The 24,543-nt window shown below is 31.2% G+C and overlaps 1 protein-coding gene across 1 annotated transcript in view; it reads right to left on the bottom strand.

Moving 5' to 3' along the window:
* LOC127701234 (coiled-coil domain-containing protein 149-like) overlaps positions 1–24,543 on the bottom strand; it is a 312,275-nt gene that overhangs the window by 19,267 nt on the left and 268,465 nt on the right. Inside the window, exons 9-10 of the mRNA XM_052205059.1 lie at positions 20,987–21,125; positions 11,676–11,752 (exon numbers count right to left, since the gene is read on the bottom strand). Of these exons, the coding sequence (XP_052061019.1) occupies positions 11,676–11,752; positions 20,987–21,125 (216 nt within the window). The remainder of the gene's footprint in view (positions 1–11,675; positions 11,753–20,986; positions 21,126–24,543) is intronic.

Here is a 24,543-nt window from a genome sequence, read left to right on the forward strand (position 1 = left end):
GTGTGCTTCCGGCATCAAACGTAAACACCGGGCGTTTTCTGGGTTCTTGTCCGCTTCAAAATGTAATAAAATTTGATGAAAAAAAGATTTGTAGGTCCAAGTGTGAGTTTTTTTGCTTATTATGGGAGAAATTACATGTCAATTTATTCCGGAATTTAAAATGTCGGCTTCCTAAGTTTCAGACAGGGAGATTGAGAATTTTACGCTTGTCGTCATCCAATCAGAGCCATTGATACAAACTAATTGCATTAGAATTGTTTATTTACGCAGGTCACCATTCTGATTAAAATTTATTTCTAAACGTCAATCATACATTTTTAAGAAATTATCTGCTAAATTATATTATTTGAAATATACATGCAAATACATAGTCCTATTTTCATTATTTGTCTATATAATTGCATTAGAAGCTTGTTATACTGAAATTTTATAATTTTTACTTTGATAAGAAAAATTAAAAAAAAAATCGTAAAGGTTTTCAGCTGAACCCTATGTCTCACCTGTGATAACTGCTGTAAAAAATATATATAAAAATGTTATGTTTTCGGTAAAAAGCAAGTCCATTTATCAGTAAAATACAGGATTTAAAAAAAAATCTAACTTTTTCTTTAAATGCCCTTTCTTGATCTTAAAGATTAACTTCTTTCCAAGTTTCATAACAATCCATGAAGGTTAACAAATTCATCATTTCAAAAAAATGTAATCCAAGACTGTCTGTATTTGTTAACTGCAAAAAAAAAAAAAAAAATAAGTCGATCTATCAGTAAAATACTTAAATGAAAGAAATATATTTTCTTTCAAAATTGTACTTCATAGATATAGGAAGATGTGGTATGAGTGCCAATGAGACAACTCTCTATCCAAGTTACAATTTATAAAAGTAAACCATTATAGGTCAAGGTAAGGCCTTATCTGTGTATCATAAAAAATCTTCTGCCAAAGATTCATAAAATTCTATGAAGGTTTGACAAATAAACTTATGTGTAACAAACTTTAACCCTAGATTGTATCTTCTTGTTAACTGCAAAAAAACTCCTTTCTTTTATCAGTTAAGTAGGGGAAAATAAAAAGAAATTATCATTGGCTCTGAATACTGTCTTTTGGTTGTAAAAAAGCTTCTGTCCAAATTTCATAAAATTCCATAAAGATTTGACAATTTTATTAATGTAAAAAAAACTTAAACAACAAACTGAACCTAAATATTGACGCCAACGACGATGGAATGTAGGATTGCTACTGTGGATTCATTTATTTTCGTATTTTTCAATTTTCCAATCGTGGATTGAGAAAAACTTGTATTTTCGTGGATTCTGGATTTTTGGTTTTCCGAAAGTCTGTACACAAGCCTTTACAAAATGTGTACTTCGTTGAACATTATATTTGTGTTTAATCTATACTCACTAAATCCACGAAAAGTGGTATCCCAGGAATAATAATGAATCAACAGTATGTTTCGGTTTTGCAATATAAATGTGGCAGGCTCGACAAAAAACATGTACATGTTGTGGAATCTCAATAAATACGTTTAATCGTGGTGATAGTTGTGAAATCTATACAATAACGTCATACAATACAGCATTATGGATACAACGTTACCATATTTCAATGTTAGTACTTCACTTATTTCCGACATTCGGGGGGCCAACACAAGTGAAATATGAAATCCAGTAATTAAAAAAAAATTAAGTTCACAATATAGATAAAAGAAATACTAGTAGTAATTAATGTCCATCTAAAATATATACTATAGTCACTTAACCCTAACTGATCACTATTGAAGTTTATCTCTTAGTCCATTCATGAATGTTACTTCTAGCAAACACGACAGCTTCACGAAACAATTATCTTCTTTGCAAGTTACTAGTTCCTGGCTTGTTCTCGACTCCACGAGTTGCAGGTGTGCTCTTCAGGGCGGTCTTGGTGGTAAGTTTCTTCCTTGGGGCTTTTCCTCAGGTGGATTTACGTGAGGTCTGCTTTGTACGAGCCATTGCGATAAGTTCACTGTCATAATTTTTAGCAACAGCCATATTTGAAGGTAGACCTGGATGGTCATGTTTCCATTGAAACTTTGCCGTGTACTTTCCGTTCTTGTAGTCAATAGCTATGTTCTGGTATAAAATCTCGTTCAAAAGAACTGTAGATGTTGAAGGCTGGCTTATGTTTGTATTGATTGGTCCTGATAACAAAAATCCGATCTTTGACTGGACAGCGATGGGTCCTTATCCTCTAATAACTTTGTCCTCGATAATTTCCCAGTAGTAGTCCGCGCCTATGAGTAGGTTGATTTCAAAACGTTCTCAACTTTAAGTTCTCTTAAGTGTAACAAGCTGCGTGTAGTATGCAAAATCTTGTTCTTAATCGGGACGGAAATCTGTGGAACAATGGAACGATGAGTGTTTATTCACACATTTTCTCCTGTGTCGGTCTGCAGTTGTATTGTAGTAGTGTCTAAGTTTCTAACATTATGAGATAAATCTCTGAATGGAGGCATATGAATGCTGACTTTTCCCGTCGGCTAATTTTCAATTTAGCCACTAATTTCTGAGTTATAAAAGAACGCTGTCCTCCCTCGTCAAATAAGATGTTAGATTCTACTCCTTGGTCGTCCTGGTGCAATTGCTGTTTTCAAAAGAATGGCGTGACTTTGTTGTGATGAATACATTACACTAGTTTCATCTGTTGTTTCAACTACGTTTATCGCTGACTGTTGTATTTTAAGCTCCTGGGACTTACCTATAATGATCTCTTTTCCTTTACATATGCTAGTATGATGCATTCCTTACACTTTTTCCATCGTTTTGTAGACTTACATGCGGCCACTCGGTGTGACCCTAAACAGTTGAAGCATTACTGTTTCTGTTTGACAATTTGCTTTCTCGTGTTTGCGTCTGTTCCTTCAATTCACTCTGTTGGTAAGTGTCCACCTGAACATGTATTTTCCTTCTGACTGTGGATTTGCCCTTGTTGAATGATCTTGATTTTGGTTGCGTACTCGTGAAAAATGCAGTGGCCAGTTATATGTCTGATTCCATGACTCCTTGTCCTGCTCTATCTAGTTATTGATTTGAGTAAATTTTCTAAGACCAAATCACCTCTCCCGTGTTCTCGCGCAATAGATTACCGTAACGACCTGTAAGAATGTTGACTGCCGTTTTGAAATTTGCATTAGTCAAAGCGAATACCTCTACTGTTTGAGCCACGCTTCCCTCAAGCTGGGCTTTGAAATAATTGAACGTTTGGATTGGCGTTAAAGTATCGCTAAGATGTATAGATGACTCGAAACAATCCCAATCCATTAATTTATTATTTTTACTCCGCTGGGATCTCCCCGGAGTCTCGTAGGCCTGCTGTGATCTCCCCAGGTCCTTTATTCTCTTTAGTCTATATATAGCTTTACACCTGCCGGGATCTCCCCAGGTGAACATTTCATAAAGTACAGTACTTGCAACATTAGGCGTTACTATTTTAGCGATCAATCAGCGGTCATCGATCAGTCACCGATCAGTCAAGTTCGCGTCAAACTCACGTCACCAATCCGACAAACTTATAGTAAAAATATTTGACTGATCGGACGGATCAGACCGATTGACCTTTCTGACGGATTGATCTCTACTACGTCACATGATGAACTAATACAAATTACGGAATCTTAGTTTCGTTTCATTTAATTAAAATGGCGCCTCAGAAAATAGGAAACGTTCAGGTACAAAAGTAATTATTCAGTAAAGTTTTATGAATTTAAAAAGAAAAGAAATATGCAGATAAAACTGATTTTAAATATTGTTATAAAAGAAAGGTGATTTTCGTTTTTATTTAGGTTTTATATTTTCATACTCGAAGTGCTACAGTAAACGGTTTTTATCGCGTTTGGGATTTTTTTCCGAAAATGCTCTGAAAAATGAAATGACATCATCATTTATTGCAAATTTCGGTGTATTATTTTCAATATTTTATTATTAACTTAAAATTATTATAAAAAACTTATCTGGAGGCCTTTAAAATAACTAATTACAAATTAAAAACCAATTGTTCAGAGAACAATTGAAGGTCTTTCCACCCATAAAGATCTATTTTGATATGAAAATATTAAAATTTTGTTTAAAATGTCATTTCCAGCGTCAAATGATAGCTTATTGTACACTGATTCAAAAAATATATGGTTTCTATACAAGTTTTTTAAAAATGGGAGACAATTTGTCACTTCCGGTTTGAAAAATGTTACTTCCGGTATAATTTGAATGTTTACTTGACACTGATTCCAAAAATATATGGTTCTATATACTTTTATATTAAATAAGTACAAAAAAAAGCTACTTCCGGTTTACACAAGGTCACTTCCAGTTGGATTTTCCAAGGTCTCAAATGGCTTGCAACCTTTGCAAAAAGTCCCATGGCTTTATCATGTATACATATGAGGTAAAAGCAAAGGTCAAAATCTAGAACGTCAAATTTACCTATGACCTTGAGCTCAATTTCAAGGTCATTAACCAAGGACCTCAAATCAAAAGACCCTAGGTCTTAATTATATATGGTTACCTATGACCTTGAGCTGAATTCCAGGTCAATAACCAAGGACCTCAAATCAAAAGACCCTAGGTCTTAATTATATATGGTTAATGAGCTATATCACCATACGCGTATTTTTAAATACAAGAGGGGAGAAAACTCTAATTTAATGTCAGCGCACCCTTTAAACCAAAATGTATGTGTTACGACATGTTGCAACTAACAATTTAGTAAAAATATGTTGTCGATATCTTATACGGTTTTTGAAAAGAAGTGAAAATAAGCTAAAATCAAAATTTAGAATATGACCTTCATTTGACGCTGGAAATGACATTTTAAACCGAATTTTAATATTTTTATATCAAAATAGATCTTAATGGGTGGAAAGACCTTCAATTGTTCTCTGAACAATTGGTTTTTAATTATTTTTTTTTTTCTTCCGCCTAATTTTTCTTCTTGCGTAGTTTTGTTGTTTCATAAGATGTCGCTTAGATATTTGGAATATGATATTGTATAGTTTATATGCTTTTAAAACTGACAACCGCGTAACCAAATACCTTACGTTGTAAGAGTTATCTCCCCAAACACTGTTTTTCTTGTGGCCACTACTCCTTTGCAACTGTAAAAGATTACGACATCTTATAAAACAACAATACTACACAAGAAAAAAATTAGGCGGAAGAAAAAAAAAAAAAAAAATAATAATTAAAAACCAATTGTTCAGAGAACAATTGAAGGTCTTTCCACCCATAAAGATCTATTTTGATATGAAAATATTAAAATTTGGTTTAAAATGTCATTTCGGGCGTCAAATGATAGCTTATTGTACGCTGATTCCAAAAATATATGGTTTCTTTACATTTTTTTTAAATAAGGGAGATAATTTGTCACTTCCGGTTTGAAAAAATGTTACTTCCGGTATAATTTGAATGTTTACTTGACACTGATTCCAAAAATATATGGTCCTATATACTTTTATATTAAATAAGTACAAAAAAAAGCTACTTCCGGATTACACAAGGTCACTTCTAGTTGGATTTTCCAAGGTCTCAAATGGCTTGCAACCTATGCAAAAAGTCCAATGGCTTTATCATGTATACATATGAGGTAAAAGCAAAGGTAAAAATCTAGAACGTCAAATTTACCTATGACCTTGAGCTCAATTTCAAGGTCATTAACCAAGGACCTCAAATCAAAAGACCCTAGGTCTTAATTATATATGGTTAATGAGTTATATCACCATACGCGTATTTTTAAATACAAGAGGGGAGAAAACTCTAATTTAATGTTAGCGCACCCTTTAAACCGAAATGTATGTGTTACGACATGTCGCAACTAACAATTTAGTAACAATATGTTGTCGATATCTTATACGGTTTTTGAAAAGAAGTGAAAATAAGTTAAAATTAAAATTTAGAATATGACCTTGACCAAATTTTTTTTTTTTGGGACCAAGGACCTCAAATCAAAAGACCCTAGGTCTCTTTCACTTATGGTTTACCAGTTAGAAATGCATATCACTTATATCAAATGCATAAGGGGAAATAACTCTCATATGGAGTCTCCGGAACGCTTCGATGAAAACCAAACTCAACATCCTGAAGATAAAGCAAGCAATTTGGTAAAATAAATATGTCGTTATCTTTTACGGTTGCCAAGGAGTAGTGGCCACAAGAAAAACAGTGTTTGGGGAGATAACTCTCACAACGTAAAGTGTTCGGTTAAGCGGTTGTCAGTTTCGAAAGCGTATAAACTGTTCGATATCATATACAAAATATCTAAGCAACATCTTATGAAACAACAATACTACGCAAGAAAAAAATTAGGCGGAAGAAAAAAAAAAAAAAAAAATAATAATCAGAACAAAATCAATAGGTCTTTCCACGGAAAAGTGGAAAGACCTAATAGTCAGAACAAAATCAATAGGTCTTTCCACGGAAAAGTGGAAATACCTAATAATAATCAGGAGAAAACCAATAGGTCTTTCCATGGAAAAGTGGAAAGACCTAATAACATTGCTGAATTTTTTTATAAAAAAAAGAAATATTGGTAGTTTGTTAGAGTTTAAACAATGCGAATGACTTTTAGTATCTTTCCTCTGATATTCATTTAATTTTGTGAAAAACAACCCATTATGACATAAAAAAAATACAATTGCTGTCAATAAGTTCAATTAGAATGAAATAAAAACAAAAGTCCATGCATATTTATCCTTAAATTATTCACACTTCATACAAAATAACTTATCTAAAGGCATTTTTAATTACTGATTGCAATTAACGTTGAATCATTTCTGATATAAAAGAAGAAATATTTGCATTCTTAAGCAACATGAACAAAAATTTAGTATCTTTTCCTTAATATTCAGCATATTTTATGAAAAACAACCAATCCCGATGTACAAAAAATACTGAAATCAAATGGCGGTTCATAATTTCTATCAAAATAAAGAAATTATTGCATTCATATTCAACACAAGCAAAAGTTTAAGCCTTATATATTTAAAATTCTCATAAAAAATCTTATCTGGAGGCCTTTGAAATAACTAGTTACAAATAACATTGCATTATTTTTCATCAAAAAATGAAAAATTTAGTAATTTTAAACAATGCAAACAACATTTTAGTATAATTTTTCTGATATTCTTTTAATTTATGAAAAATAACCAATCCTAAACTATAAAAGTACAAAAATCTAATGTTGGTCAATAATTTACATTAAGAAAAAGAAATGATTGCATTCTTATTCACCAAAAACAAAAGTTAATGCATTTTTATCATTAAATTATTCACATCTTATACAAAAGTACTGATCTAAATGCATTTATAATGTCTGATTGCAATTGACATTGGATTATTTCTGATGTAAAAGAAGAAATATTTGCATTTTAAGCAACACGAATAAAAATTTAGTATCTTTTCCCTGAAATTCAGCATATTTTATGAAATAGTACCAACCCTGATGTACAAAAAATAATAAAATCTGATGGTGGTTCATAATTTCTATCAAAATAAAGAAATTATTACATTTGTATTCAACACAAACAAAACTTAAAATATTTTTCTCCTTGCATAATTAAAACTCTTATTAAAAAAATCTTATCTTGAGGCCTTTGAAGTAATTAGTTACAAATAACATTGCATTATTTTTTATCAAAAGAAGAAAAATTGGTAATTTTAAATAATGCGAACAATCTAGTACATTTTCTCTTATATTCTTTTAATTTTATGAAAAATAACCAATCCTAAACTATAAAAGTACAAAAATCCAATGGGGGTCAATAATTTCCATTAAAAAAAAGAAATGATTGCATTCTTATTCACCAAAAACAAAAGTTAATGCATATTTATTCTTAAATTATTCACATCTTATACAAAATTACTCATCTAAATGCATCTATAATGACTGATTGCAATTGAAGTTGCATTATTTCTGATATAAAAGAAGAATTATTTGCATTTTTAAGCAACGCGAACAAAAAATTAGTATCTTTTCCCTGAAATTCAAGTATTATTCTCCTTACATCATAAAAATTCTTATAAAAAATTTTATCTTGAGGCCTTTGAAATAACTAGTTACAAATAACATTGCACTATTTTTTATCAGAATAATAAAAATTGGTAATTTTAAACAATGCGAACAACATGATTTTAGTATATTTTCTCTGATATTCTTTTACTTTTATGAAAAACAACCAATCCTAAACTTTAAAAAGTACAAAAATCCAATGACAGTCAATAATTTACATTAAAATAAAGAAATGATTGCATTCTTATTCAACAAAAACAAAATTATATGCATATTTATCCTTCAATTATTCACATTTTATATAAAATTACTTATCTAAAGGCATTTATAATAACTGATTGCAATTGATGTTGCATTATTTCTGATATAAGAGAAGAAATATTTGCTTTTTTAAGCAACACGAACAAAAATTTAGTATCTTTTCCTTAACAATCAGCATATTTTATGAAATACAACCAATCCTCTTGTACGAAAGTACTGAAATCATATGGCGGTTTATAAGTTCTATTGAATTAAAGAAATTATTGCCTTCTTATTTAACACAAACAAAAGTTTAAGTATTTAAATCCTTATTATACTAATATTATATAAAATAAACTTATCTTGAGGCCTTTAAAATAATTAATTACAAATAACATTGCAATATTTTTTATAAAAAGAAAAATATTTGTAATTTGAAACAATAGTTAAAACAACACTCCTAAATCAATCCAAACAAAGCTTTACGTATCTTTACTGTTATACTACTTTTATTTTCATCATCTAGTGACATTATAATGCATACTTGCTAAATAGAGTACGTATTTTAAATGATAACATTTTATCGCTCTTTAGTGGTACAGAAAAATTCTAAGCTTGACATTATTCTGCACTTATGTAATTTATTTGGCAGAAAAATAAGAGAATATGAAGTAATACATATAATGCAGGGAAAGTAATTTATATATATTTTTTTTATGTGTTATTGCGACCAAGTTGTTTATAAATTATGGAGTAAAGGTGTCTTCGTAGAGGTCCGCGTTTATCGAATGTATATACTGTGTAGTTCGTTTTACATTAGAATTTTAATTATAATTATACGTATATGTCCGATACGTGCATAACATTACTTTACAGATCGGTCGCTGACCGTTGTCACAGTAACTCTCACATAGCTTATTTGACGTATCTGACGGATTCTATGGGTCATCGGTCATCGATCAGTCAAACATCCGTCACCGATCATTCACCGATCAGTCAAGTTCACGTCAAACAGTAACGCCTAAGGTTGCAAGTACTGTATAAGTTAGCTGCATGGATCTTCCCATCATTGTAAGGTAAGTTACATGTATGTATAACTTTTTTGTACAAGTAATCACAGAGTTTTTACTAATTGTTTAAGGAATTTTCATTTGACTCGTATTTTGACAGTTTTAAAAATTTGTAAAGTTAAATTTTCTTTTAAGTGAATGAGTAGCCCCAAGAAAGCCAATAATGTATTATTTTTTTAGTCATCCAGTGTAGAAAGATATGTAATGTTATGTTACTTTTTATTTTGGATTTAATGCTTAGATTTAGTATGTTTAATAATAAAAGTATTTCTTAAATATGTATAAATGCTACATATCAATCGATTTTTCCCTTAACTTAGTTTATCTAGCTGCATACATATACAGATAATTAACATGTTCATGAGGTATACAGTAATAAAAAAAAATATAAGTTGGTACACCAGGAATTCATTCGCATAGCAGCATTTTACACACAACTCATTTAGCCTGCTTTTGTCATTGTTTGCTATGCATGTATTACTATTTCCCAGAAAGATTTCTTGTGAATTTATATAATCAATAGTGTGCATGCAGAGAAAGTGCCAATCGTAATGATTAAAGAGATCAAATGTAAGTATATGAAATTCCAAACTGGCATAAAACCAATTTATCTCTCTTTTAATGACATAAAAAATGTAAAATGTGCCTAAATCCATTCTTGTTCATTTGTATATTGCACCTGTTTTAAGGAGCACTCAATGAAATGATCCATAAAACTTCTGAACTACAAATCTGAAACTTGCATAAATACAGGAAGAGGTTTGAAAAAGTTATTTGATGATCTTCTAGAAAAATTTATAATAGTTTGTTGCAACCATGGCTATTTTTTATATTTATAAATAGAAAATATTTTTAAATGATTAAGAAATGCAACTAAATAATTACTCTGAGAGCAGATAAAAAGTATTATAAAATTCATCATGAAAAAAGTTTGTTCTCATTATATTATGATAATTTGTTTACCCAGTGCCTTTTCGTTTTTAGAGGTTGAAATTATTAATTTTCAAATACAAAGTAAACATAAACAAATGACTGTCAAATTTCTGTAACCGTAAGCATTTTTTTTTTCACATTTTCGCTTTCCTCGATGGTAGCATATTTTGTCAACTCTTAAGTAAATCATCTATACAATTTCATTGGGTTTTAATCTTCAACTTGCGGATAACCACCATATGTAAATGTGATCAGATGTGCAGTTTGACTTTGGAATTTTCAAATTGGCCACCATGAATCATATCCAATAAAGTTAGTAAAGTTACTATTATTTTAGAAAATTTTGTTAATGTGTTTTCCTGTACAGGTCCTATGAAAAGCTATTCTCTAAAACCTCTAAAACAGCTGCTGCATTGTAGTTGGCAAGATTATCAAAATCGTAATCAACCTATTCATAAATACCAACATCATGTTAGAATTTTAATTTGCATGAGAAGGTAACCCAGTGAAATCACTGTACCCCTATCGGACATCAATCTGCCCAAAAATACTACTGAAAAACAACCATCTGAGAGTATTGCATGGCAATACATAGTCCCCTACCAGTTAAAAATTCATTGTACTGGAACAAAATGCTATCCTGATCTATAACTTGTCATGGTGTAAACTATATACCAATTATCAAAGCAATATCTTCAAGCATGACGAAAAAAAGTGCGAAAACTGATTATTTGAGTGAATTTTTATAAGTCCAAGGACCATAACTCTGCACAAAATCATCAGACCGGTACAAAATTCGAACTTGATCTGTAACTTGGCATGATAAAACTATATACCAATTATCAAATCAATAACTTCAAGCATGACGAAAACAGTGCAGAAACTGATTATTTGAGTGAATTTTCTAAGTCCAAGGACCATAACTCTGCACAAAATCATCAGACCGGAACAAAATTTGACCTTCATCTGTAACTTGACATGATTAAACAATACACCAAATATCAAATCAATATCTTCAAGCATGAAGAAAAAAAGTGTGGAAAACTGATTATTTAAGTGAATTTTCTAAGTCGAAGGACCATAACTCTGCACAAAATCATCAGACCGGAACAAAATTCCAACTTGATCTGTAACTTGTCATGATTAAAGAATACACCAAATATCAAATCAATATCTTCAAGCATGAAGAAAAAAAGTGTTAGAAAACTTGATTTGCCGGACTGACGGATTGGCAGACAGACAGACAGACAGACAGACAAACAGACAGACAGACAGACAGAAGACAGACAGACAGACAGACAGAGTGCAAACCTAAAGTCCCCTTCGACTTCGTCGGTAGGGGACTAGTAACATTTTGTCAATTGTAACAGTAAATACTCATTAAGTTGTAACACACACTTGGTACATTCCATAATCCAGCAACTTCTAAGGTCTTGATCTTTTTTTCTAGTTCTGAAACTCTATTCCCTAAAATTCTGAAAAAAAAACAACCTTTAGTTACTTTTTAAAATGTGATAGATGATATAATATATCAGTAGTCAATTTAAATGCAAGACACTTTTGTCCCTTTGTAGCCATTCTATGGAAGTTTGGCTGTACCTGTACTGTAGGAATCTTATTACAAACAGCATATCACATCTTAATTTTTATGGTGATATTTATAGAGCTCAGAAATTAAGATACATTTCATGATGATGATGATGATGATGATGATAGATTAGTGTTTAATGTCAAGTGGCATATATATATGTATATAACATGCAAATTGGAATGAGGCCATGTTAATGCGATATAAATAGGAAACCTAATTTGTACTAGACAGAAATACTTTTTAACATGCTAGTTCAAAAGGAGACAGTCTGCAGGAAAACATGCCATCATAACCAGACACATAATTTTGACTTCAAACCTACCTGAGTGCTGTGTGTTAAATGGAGAACAGCAAATATATCTCTTCAAGTCTTTGGTTTGACGGCTCATTAAAGGTGAGCATGCTACCAGACCAGAGCTCAAGGTAGTTACAATCCATGAAAACCTTATCTGTTCTTAAAATATTCTTATTCTTAAAGTTTATGAATTTAACATTGTAGTATGATCTCCGAATATTTTCTTTATATGCACTAATATTGATTTCATTTTCATTTGTTAATACATAACTAGTAAACATATATTGCAATCAGTCACTTGTGGTACTGAATCCTGTATATACTTTAGGTATTGCAAAAGTTCATGTCATAAGTCATTCAGCAAAGTAAAAAAAAACAAAAAGAAGAAATAATGAAAAATAACAATAGAAAAAAGAATACAATATCTCATTATCAAGCTTGTTTATAGAAAAGGCAACAATCTGATCCATTCATATTTTGTTTGCAATCATCTCAAGTTGAAGTAAGAGGGGGTTCAGTTTAATTATATGGGATCAGAACTTTGACATAAAAAATAAATTATTCAATGGTTGAAGTATGTATATACATTTGATAGTAACTTTATATAAACTCGTTTGACCATATCTTAACTTCAAAACAAACTCACGGAAAAAGTTTAATGTACTCTTGCAATTGTAAAGAAGCTTGTTATAAAATATTGTAGTAATTAAACCATTTTTTAAAGATGGTTTCAGCCACTGGCCTTCTTCAGTTTCTTTATTATCCTTCTTAACTACATGGTAGACATTGAACTTTCACAATCATTAAGATGTTATACATTTAGTTCCTTGGTAATGATATGACGTCATAATAATTTTATAGTTTGTCTAAGAACTCAACTTGTTAAAATTAAAAATGGCAGAATAAAAACAGATCTTTATACCAAACCAAGTGACAAACATATCTTTGTCCACAGCAAATCATGTCATAAAAAAATGTAAAAAGAGCAATTCCATATGGTTTAGCATTACGATTAAAGAGAATTTGCAAAAGGGAAGAAGACTACCAAAGACACAGACAAGAACTTAAATTACAACTGCGAAAAAGAGGCTACAATGGAAAATTTATTGAAAACCAATTAAAAAGAGCACACAACCTATATAGAAAAGAACTGTTACAAAGAAAAACAAAAATCAAAAAGACAACAGAATGTGTACCTTTTGTTATTACCCAATCTGACCTAGCAACTACCAGATATACACATGTGACATTGTGAAAAAAAGAATTAATAGTTTACATAAATGTAACTTTATGAAAGAAATATTTCCAGAACCACCCCCTGTAGTTTACTGAAGAGATAGGAACTTTGTAGACATAATAGTACATGGGAAGTTAAATAAAATAGAGGACATGACAGTTCAAATTCTTGAACAAACTTACAAAAAAAATCTGCCAATTATAGAAGATATATCGAAGCACAGTGGATGCAAAGACTAAATACAATTAGGTCATTTGGGGTCAACATTAAAAAACAATAACTTTGAATTATCTAATTCCATATACTTTTTTTACTTTCATTCATAAAAAGATATTATGACGTCATGTTATTGTGACGTCAAATTATTATGAAGTCATAACATTACCAAGGAACTAAATGTATAACATCTTAATGCTTGTGAAAATAAAATGTCTACCATCTCTGTCATAAGGCCTATCCGGCCTATTTAAAAACACTTCCTTTGAGTGCCACAGGTGAGGCCCAAAGGGCAATGGAATTTTGACGTCACGTTATTAAAAACAATACGTCATTAAGCTAGAGTGCGGGATCTGGAAGATGTCCGGTGTCAACTCTATTCCTACTCCATGATTTGGGGTTTTGCCACCAGAAGATGAAAAAGAACCACAATTTAATATCAACCAGAGGGGACCAATAAGAATGCTAGAAATAAACTCGTCGCCAATAGTTTTTTTTATTATTATTTACTGTTCTCTTTAGAGCGTCAAAAGTATTTGTGCGACAAACAAACATGTTAAAAGAATTTCTATGTTTTTTACGTTGACTTTTGGCAAGCAAGAGCACCTGTTAGCTTGGTACATGTATATGAAATTCTTTATGTTCAGATGATTAAAAAAATGTTGATGTGATTATATTTTGTTGAGGAATACTAAAATAAACATTACCCGTATCAACTACTAGTCAGTATTGAAAATGTGTGTGCAATGACGCAATTTGAATTCGATAAATTTCTTCGAGTTTCTGTTTTCACTGCAACTTTACTGAATGAATATGTTATATAAAACTCTCAAACATATTTACAGACAAAGTAGCACAAAGATTAATTGAAGCAAAAGCTGTTATGCAATGAATATTCGTCACCTACAGTTTTTTGTCATATATTTCCCATAAAACTACATATTCTAAAAAAACATGATTCTGGCTGGAATTTAACCAACTTGCTCCCAATAGAAACATAATTGGCATAGGTTTATTTGCTTATTTGGTTATATTTACATGTATTATGAGAAGCGTTTTCCTCTTCCGATGATATAAACACATATATTATTTTTGTCAGGAAATTTGCTATATAAACCAAACTGAATTGTAAAAAAAATATATAAATTATACATGATAAAATCAGGATAAAAGAAAACAAAAAACAAAAGAAGACAAGTTATGATGAAATAGACAAATACACTGCAAACAATACTTTTTTCCAACTCCTAGTTTGTTGAAATAAAGGCATACATTGTACCAGCGTTCAAAATATATATATATAATTTTTTAAAATAAATGTGTTATTATTTGAAAGATTTAGCAAAAGATTGTAGATGATGAATATTTTTGCAAAACACTAAAGAATAAACGTGTGACAACCACGAGGGCTAAACAAAAACTAGAGGCTCTAAAGAGCCTGTGTCTCTCACCTTGATCTTTGTGCATATCAAACAAAGGACACTCTCCAACATTGTAGACGAGAAAAGACTTCATGACAAAAATCTCTATTTTGTTGATCTTGTATTACTGATCTTTTAGTCTGCTTAGTTTCTCTCTATCTTTAGTTTTTGCTCAAAACACAAAAGAGGGTAGAAAAAATCCTCATTTAAGGGCAATCACTCCTATGAAGAGTGACAGTCTACTAACTATATCGGCAAAATTTGAATTTTTAATAGATCTTGCCTTGCTGATCATTTTTGTGATTTAAAGTGTTTATTTATCTATTATAATTTAAATCATATAAGGCATAATGGAAAACATGTTTCTCTCTAAATATCATAGTTTTCATGATAATAGGCAAAAATGAAAAAAAAAAATGGTAAAATTTGTCATTTATAGGCAATAACTCCTATAAGAACTTGTCTAACAGTTTTGACATATATGGACAATTGGTAGAGCTCATTATTCTGAACAGGTTTGCTCCTTTATGATTTTCTCTATTTATAAAGGTTAAAAAAATAATAGACAAAACTTGCATTTTACCCCTATGTTCTATTTTTAGCCATGGCAGCCATGTTGGTTGGTAGGCGGGGTCATCGGACACATTTTTTAAACTAGATACCCTTATCATGATTGTGGCCAAGTTTGGTTAAATTTTCTTAAAATTACCAGTTCAGGGGCAGCAACCAAACAACGGGATATCTGATTTGTCTGAAAATTTCAGGGCAGATAGATCTTGACCTGATGAACAATTTTACCCAATATCAGATTTGCTCTAAATGATTTGGTTTCAGAGATATAAGCCAAAATCTACATTTTACCCCTATGTTCCATTTTTAGCCATGGCGGACATCTTTGTTGGCGGGCACATTTTTTAAATTAAATACCCCAAAAGATTGTGGCCAAGTTTGGTTAAATTTGGGCCAGTAGTTTCAGAGAAGATTTTTGTAAAAGTTAACGACGACGACGGACGACGGACGCCAAGTGATGTGAAAAGCTCACTCGGCCTTTTAGGCCAGGTGAGCTAATGATGACGACTGCGAGTACAATGGATTTCGCTCATACGTGAAAAAATTATCATATACATAGACATTATAGAAGTGGCCAAACTAACTCAATCTTGGCATCCAGCGTTTAAAAATAAACAAAAAATCTAATTAAACAAAAAACAAAAAAAAGGACAAAAGAACGGAAAATTTAAACAATAAATGAAAGTGAATAAAAGTCTTTACAAAGTACACACGTTTGTGAAATTATGGATTAACTACTTGATTATCGGCTACTTAGTGTCCAGCGGCAATATTTTTTCATCAAGATAACGTGTAGATAAGATGCACAAGATCAGTATCGAAAAATGATATATGTAGCTGTTTACTTTCCGATATGTATAGCAAATTGACTATCCGGAAATCTGCGGTAGGAAAGTATAGAATTTATGTAAACATCGCTAAAAAAGTTCAGCAACTTTGATTTAAAAAAAGATGCGGAAGATATCAAAAGGACACCCAAAACTTATAAGTTCAAGGAGAAACTGAAAACGCTATAGCAAAATCATGTTTTTAGAGAAAACATATACTTTTGAGAATGTGTACAACAAAAAATGAATTTTTAAGCCCCCTGTAAATTTTATATCAATAAAATGGAAATTTTAGTGACAATGAAATATAATTTTAAAAAGAAAATTCGCAGTACACGTTTTTAAGAGAATTCAACTTAAAATCAAATGATTCAATGGTGTTTGCGGTAATTATGTGGATCCTTATATATATATATATTTGTTCTTCGTTTTATAGAATAGTCAGATTCCTTTATTTCCGAAAGTCTTAAATTTATTTGCATACTTTGTGAATATTTATTTGCGGTTCTAAAGGATTACTTTGCCTGCAAGATTTCATTAAAATCCTTTAGATTGCCTTTTCATCTACCGTCCTATTACCTAAAGAAATCTAACTGACATACGCCGACCGTCTAAACAGAATTGTTTCCGGATGGAAACAATTAGATGACGTTGTGCATTGTTACGCTTCTTCCGTTTTCCATTCAAATTTCAAATCTAGGGCCTATCCCATGGCACTCAACAGTATTTTAACAAAAAAAGTTGTGGCACTCTAAGGTTTAAGAAGGATAATAAAGAAACTGAAGAAGGCCAGTGGCCAAAACGTCTTACAAAATGGTTTAATTACTACAATAATGTATTATGTGTTCCCTATTTGAATTTTGAAACAAGAATAAAATATTATGTCAAAGTTTATGTTCATATGGAAAGTAATTTCATCTAGAGTGTAAAATATACTCTTTAGAAGTCTTTGAAAAGATACACTCTTTTGTAGGTCAGCTTGTCTGTGATAAGCAGTTATGATTGTTTTACTCATTTCACTACCACACAATTTTATCAAACAGACATTTGTTTACAATGGTCTTTTGAAAAATGTGTTGCAATTGCATGATATGCCCTTTTTGTGCATATTGAAATTGTTGCATGAATTTCAAAGGCATTTATTCATATATTCACCAATTCAAACAATTACGTAAAGTTTCCACTGAATCAATTAAAGCAAACTCAAGTTATGGTACAATATGTGAAAAATTTACTAAAATCTGACAATTAAGTCCCATAACTCTGGAGCAACTGGAAAATTAAAAAAATCAAAAGGAAGCTTCCTTTCATCAATCCCCATAATAAAGTAAAGTTTGGAGGAAATCAATACAGGAATACTGGAGTTAGTCCGCTCTTGGTGATAAATTGCCTGAAATGTAACAGTTCCGTAACTCTGGATTGATATTAAATACCAGAAAATAAATGTGGATTGTGTTCACATGTGAACACAGATGATGCCCCCATTTGCATATCATATAGTTATAAAGGGACATAACTGAAGAACGGGAAAAGTGACGCTACCCAAATTTGAACTTGATCTGAGTTTTGTGGTAATAAGCATTGTGTGTAAGTCTCATAACATTTGGTTGAGGCTAACTTCAGTAGAGAACAGCAACGAAAAATTCAGCAATTTTTCTATTTGTAAACTCGCATAACTCTAGAACGGTTGTGTATAAGTTTTATAACATTTGGTTGAGACAAACTAAAGTTAGAGAACGGAAACGAAAAAATCAACAATTTTTATGTCTATAAAGGGACAAAACTCAAGAAAGGTAAAAGTGACGCCACCGAATTTCGTACTTAATTTGTATTATGTAGTAATAAGCATTGTGTATAAGTTTCATAACATTTGGTTGAGGCAAACTAAAGTTAGAGAACGGAAACAATATTTGTACTTGATCTTTGTTTTGTGGTAATGAGTATTGTGTATAGGTTTCATAATGTTTGGTTGGGGCAAACTTAAGTAACAGAATGGAAACTAACAATTTTGCAATTTTTCCATTTATAAAGGGGCATAACTCAATAATGGTTAAAGTGACACTACCCAAATTCACCTTGATCTGTGTTTTATCAGTCAAAGTCAAAATTAAACATTGCATTGTATAAAGCATTGATTGTAGTTGATTTAACTATAATCATGGACAAAGGAAGATAACTCCAATTTTAAAAATTACTTGAATAATGACATTGATATTTTTGGGAAAAAAATGAAAAATTTTGCAATTTTTCCATTTGTACAGGGGCATAACTCTAGAACAGTAAAAGTGACGCCCCAAAAATTCAAACTTGATCTGTGTATTGTGGTAATAAGCATTGTGTATAAGTTTCATAACATTTGGATGAGGCAAACTTAAGTTAGAGAACGGAAATGAAAAATTTTGCAATTTTTCCATTTATAAAGGAGCATAACTCTAGAAGGTTAAAGTGACGCCACCAAAATTCAAACTTGATCTGTGTTTTGTGGTAATAAACATTGTGTATAAGTTTGATAACATTTGGTTGAGGTTAACTTAAGTTAGAGAACGGAAACCAATTTTGGGACGTACGGACGGACAAGGGTAAAACTTAATGCCCCCTCTGTTTCGGCGGGGGCATAATTAAAAAAAATCACAAGGGAGCTTCCTATTCTCAATTCCTACAATAATGTCAAGTTGGAGAGGAAATCAATTTAGGAATACCGGAGTTAGTGTGCAATTTATGAAAAATTGCCTTAAATCTAAGGGTCAAAGTTCCGTAACTCGGAATGACATATCTCCAAAATAAAAAAAAAAATAATATTGTGTTACAGTTATATGAGAATTAGTTAAAGCTAATTTGAGTTATCGTACGAAGTGTTGACGGACGGACAGACAGACCAAAATATGTCCCGTCTTTTATGGGTGTATAAAAATTATACTAATTGGACATGCAACAAAATTGTTAGATCCATTAATTATTTGCTTGACAATAATTAACTTTGTATTGGAGATAAAATATACCACCAAGTAGTAGGTATTTTGATGTGTACAAGTAATATACAACTTGATACCAACTCGGTACTAAGACTGATTTTGGTATTGATAAATTGAAAGATAACTAAATATGTATTCCTATCCAGTTAGGATCACTTACAGTCCTACATCTTGTCAATACTTAATAATATTTTGGCATTCCACAGGTCATGTTTTTCACAGAATGTTTATGACGTCTTTACATTAAATCCATTGGAAGGGTACGCACTTTTTTTTGTTCTTTAAAACTTTTTATTAATATCTTATAGAAATGAAGGCTTCAGAGCAAATGCAAAATGATTTCCATTATAATTAACATTTCCAAGGGGCATAACTCATTAAAAATATTTGATCAGAACTTATTTTCGAAAGTGTCAAAGAAATTGCTGATATAAACCTATGATACAAGTTTCATAAAATTCTGGCAAGAATTGAACACATTAGAGCGCTCATAAGGCAATTTTCCATATATTTAATATTTCCAAGGGCATAACTCTTTCAAAAATTATTGATCGGCACTGATTTTCAAAGTTGTCCGAACATTGCTGATATAAACCTATGATTTAAGTTTCATAAAATTCTGACAGGATTGTACATATGAGAGTGCTAACAATGATTTTCCATATAATTAATGTTTCCAAGGGGCATAACTCTTTTAAAAATAATTGATCGGCACTGATTTTCGAACTCGTCTAAGATAATGCTTCTTTTTTTTTTTAACACTTGAATATAGATTTATTGCACTAAAGCTGTTAACAATGACCTTGCCGCTACAGCTTTAACTGTAAGGTACCTTGATATTGTTAATATCTATAAGAACAGGGTTTCATATAGATAAGTAGTATTTTCTTATATTTCATATTAGTAATAGTACAATTAAATACAATGTTCAATAGTAATATGACACACTAATCCGAAATTGATTATCTACTGTTTTTTTTACAATTAAGTACAATGTTCAATAATAATATAATACACTAATCCGAAATTAATTATCTACTGTCATCTTGTTTATCAATTGCATGATAAGATATCAAGATATTGCTAATATAAACCTATGATATAAGTTTCATAAAAATCTGGTAAGGACTGTACAAATGAGAGCATTAACGATGCAATTTTCCATATAATTAATGTTTCAAATGGGCATAACTCTTTTAAAAATAATTGATCAGCACTGATTTTCGATCTTGTCCAAGACATTGCTGATTTAAACCTATGATATAAATGATTTATGATTTATAAAAATCTGGCGAGAACTGTACACGTAAGAGTGCTAACAAGACTGGACAGAGGGACTAAGGGACGCCCGGTATTTCTATGTCCCCCACAACGCGTTGCACGGAGGACAAATATGATATACAGCAACAAAAGACAACCATTGTATTACCAGCTTCTGACTTTGTTTGTATGTCAATTTTTTGGAGGAGTTGCTTGTTCATGTGAAATGTGGTCTGTTGTACTGTCTAATAGGTTTGTTATCCTTTGTATGTAATAATCACAGTCTCACACACAGTTGTCATACTTAATTATTTACTTACTTGTTTGTTTTTCTCTGATGAGACAAAGCTAAGTTTTTATCATTGACAGTTTCAAGCAAAGCTGATGCAAGTGCCTGAAGGTCTGACATTGCTTGAGGTGTGGCTGCCATCTGTGAATGGTCCTCTAAAATCTGGTGTACTGGAATTATAAATTATGAATAGTCTTTTCTTTTCTTAAAAAGAAATCTTTTGTCTTATTTTAAAAACAAATAAATGGAGAATGTGTCCATGGGACACAGATGATGCCCCCGCTTGCATAAAACGTTATGATGGCACACAACTAGAGAACTGTAAAAGTGACGCCACCCAAATTCGAACTTGTATTTTATGGTAATAAGCATTGTGTATAAGTTTCGAAACAGTTGATTTAAGGCAAACTAACGTTAGAGAACGGAAACGAAAAATTCAGCAATTTTTCCATTTATTAAGGGCATTACTCAAATTCAAACTTGATCTGTGTTTTGTGGTAATAAGTACTAAACTTAAAGAACGGAAACTTAAAAATTTTGAGACGTACATACAAGGGTAACACTAAATGCCTCCTCAGCCGCGGCGGGGGCATAAAACATGCAACCACCATTGTTTGCTCTACTTCATCATATTTTCCTTGACATCTTTCCTCCTGATATCGTTCTAATTTACCCATGATAAAAATTTAGACTTTTATAAATTTTTTTGTTGAAAAACAGATTTGTGTCAATAGTTCTGGGGACACAGTTATTGTCCTTTGATTTCAGTTGTCTACAAATAGTGTTCTTAGTGTGGACAGTGTTTAACTTGTAAATTTTTTTCATACAACTTCCAAATTTATTTCTTTATACTTTATGCATAAAATAGTAAGTAGGAGGGTGAAATTACATGTGAAAAAAATTTGGGGCATGAATTTTTAGGTTAAGTACTAGTAGTGATTTGGTCCAGTTTGAAAAGGTCAAAAATTAGTATGTGGAGCTGTCAGACTGAATTATAGACCCCCTTAACATAAAATTGTCCACATTTTGAGTTAGAGCCGATAGACTTTTCTATAATTTTGATACAATTAGTCCCAATAGTAGTACACTGCCCTGTAAAAAAAGTTTTTAGATAGAGCAAGTGAGATTTTTTTAATTTGCGTTTTTTTGTCTAAAAGAAATGCACTATGAAGTAACTGTGTTCTTGGCCAATATTAAAATGAAAAGTACATAAACATTTGTAAAAGGTTCCACAGAACCCTGTGTCTTGCCTGCAATTTCTTCTGCTGTCAGTGTAAAAGTGTTATGTAGATTGATAAAAACTAAGTCAAAAAGTTTTTTAAAACTTCTTTCAAGGGCAATAACTCCTTTAAGGAAACATTGACAATTTCGGTCATGTTGACTTATTTGTAGTTCTCACTTTGCTGTACACATTTGCTGTAGAAGAATCTCTTTCAAGGACAATAACTCATATAAGGGATCAATAGACAATTTCAGTCATGTTGACATCTTTGTAGGTGAACATCTTTGCTGTTTGGAGTATCTATCTATCATAGTTTCTGAAAAAACTTTAAAATTAAAAAAAAAAAGTCTTTTAAGGGCAATAACTCCTTTTAAGATCAATTGACAAATTCTGTTCTTAGACTTTTTGGTAGATCTTACTTTGCTGAACATTTTTGCTGTTTAAAATTTCTCTTTATCGTTAATTATTTTCAAGTAACAACCAAAAATTGAGAAATTTCATAAACAAATCAGTTTTATAGTAATAAAAACATTTTTGGCAGGAAATTTTTATACACTAATTAGCTACATAGGATACTGTTTCAACTTGTATAGGTTTTGTTTCTTATCAATGTTGTAATAAGAAACCGAAAATCTCCATGGGCTTTGTCTAGGAATTATGCTTTTTGATTACGGGCAGTCAAGGTCAGCATGGTCATGGCATGATCAGGGTCAAATATTAATCATCATTGGCTGCAAATATTTTAATTGACCAATGAGGATAAAGTGCATGCTAACTCTTCACAAGCGTCTAGTTGCGCCCGCATTCTCGCAATTGCACTGAATGCTACTAGACGCTATTTTTGTTTTGCCGGAAAAGTAAAAATTTTCAATTTTGTCAGAAGAAAATTTTGTTCCTGAAGAGAGTCATTATTCAGTCTTAGACAGAAGATAACTAACGATTTTGTACAGAAAAGACGTAGTTACGATTACAGAACTTGATCAGAAGGTAAAAGCCATCTAAAATATTATTTAGTTTAAAAATATTCGTTTGATATTGTGTAAATTCTTAAATTTGTATATTATGGTTCATCGAGTTTTGATTTTTGGTCATTCATTTGTAAATAGATTAGAATCCTTTTTGTATGAGAATCGTGCAGAGGGGCGATATAATTTAGGGTTCGATGGTAACGAAATTCAGGTTGAATTTGCAGGTTTGGGTGGAAGTACATTGCGTCCGGGTCATAAAAGCATTCAGAAAGCAGAATATATGCACGTTTTTCACACTTTTAAACCAGATTCTGTATTTATTCAAATTGGCGGCAATGACTTGACAAGCGAGGGGAAACCTGAGAAATTGGCTCGAGATATCGCGCGTCATTCTGTGATTACATAATTACAGTGTATGGTGTTAGTCACGTGATCGTTGGGCAATTACTGCCGAAGTATTCCGAAAGGTCGGGTCCCGATTATAACAACAAAGTAAACAAAGTGAATCAGGTATTGTCTTCAACTCTGAAATCACGTACAAATATAACTTTTTGGAAACATCGGGGTCTGTGGAAAAACTCGAAAGCTTTGTTGTCAGATAAAGTTCATTTAACTGACGAAGGTATGCACATCTACGCTAAAAGTATTCGTGCAGCTGTCGGTAGTGCACATCATATGTGAAATAATTAAAAATAAATAAAATCAGACCGACATATCAAACGATACGTTTACATAGTTTGCTTATTATAATTAAAAAGCTTTATAGTTAAAGTATGCTATTATCTGTACATGTATCTTTGTTTTATTATTCATGAAAAACTATGCATCAGTTATTGAATACTTTATTCAGTATATACAAATTTTTGCAGACAATCCACTGCTGTTGTTTAATTTATCCAATTATTGTGACACACAAATGTATCATTATTACACATGGTTTTATTTGCCATCTTTATGGCTATGGTTATCATAAATGTTTGTGCAATTTTGTGAAATGGTATCAATTTGCACTGATTTTATATGGTTATATTTTGTATCATTATACATACATATGGTTAACCATCATTATGGTTATGGTTCTGTATACATATTGCACTTTTGTATTCATGTATCAGATTACACTGGTTTTATATACATACTGTTTTACATGTACCATACACTTACATGGTTATTATCATGTATGGTTACAATGTAGTTATCATATAATATTGCATTATTGTGTGCCACATTGTTTGTTGTGTAAACTTTGTCTATGTACAATATACAATGAAATAGTATTAAATAAGTGATACATGCACATTTTTCTGATTTTATATTGTAAGTTAACACACATTATCGGGTATTCAAGAATTATTTTTGTTTCCTTTAAAGATGCCTAAACAAAGAGCTAGATCGAAA

Source organism: Mytilus californianus, unplaced genomic scaffold (genome assembly GCF_021869535.1).
Source record: "Mytilus californianus isolate M0D057914Y unplaced genomic scaffold, xbMytCali1.0.p SCAF_5, whole genome shotgun sequence".
NCBI classification, from domain to species: domain Eukaryota; kingdom Metazoa; phylum Mollusca; class Bivalvia; order Mytilida; family Mytilidae; genus Mytilus; species Mytilus californianus.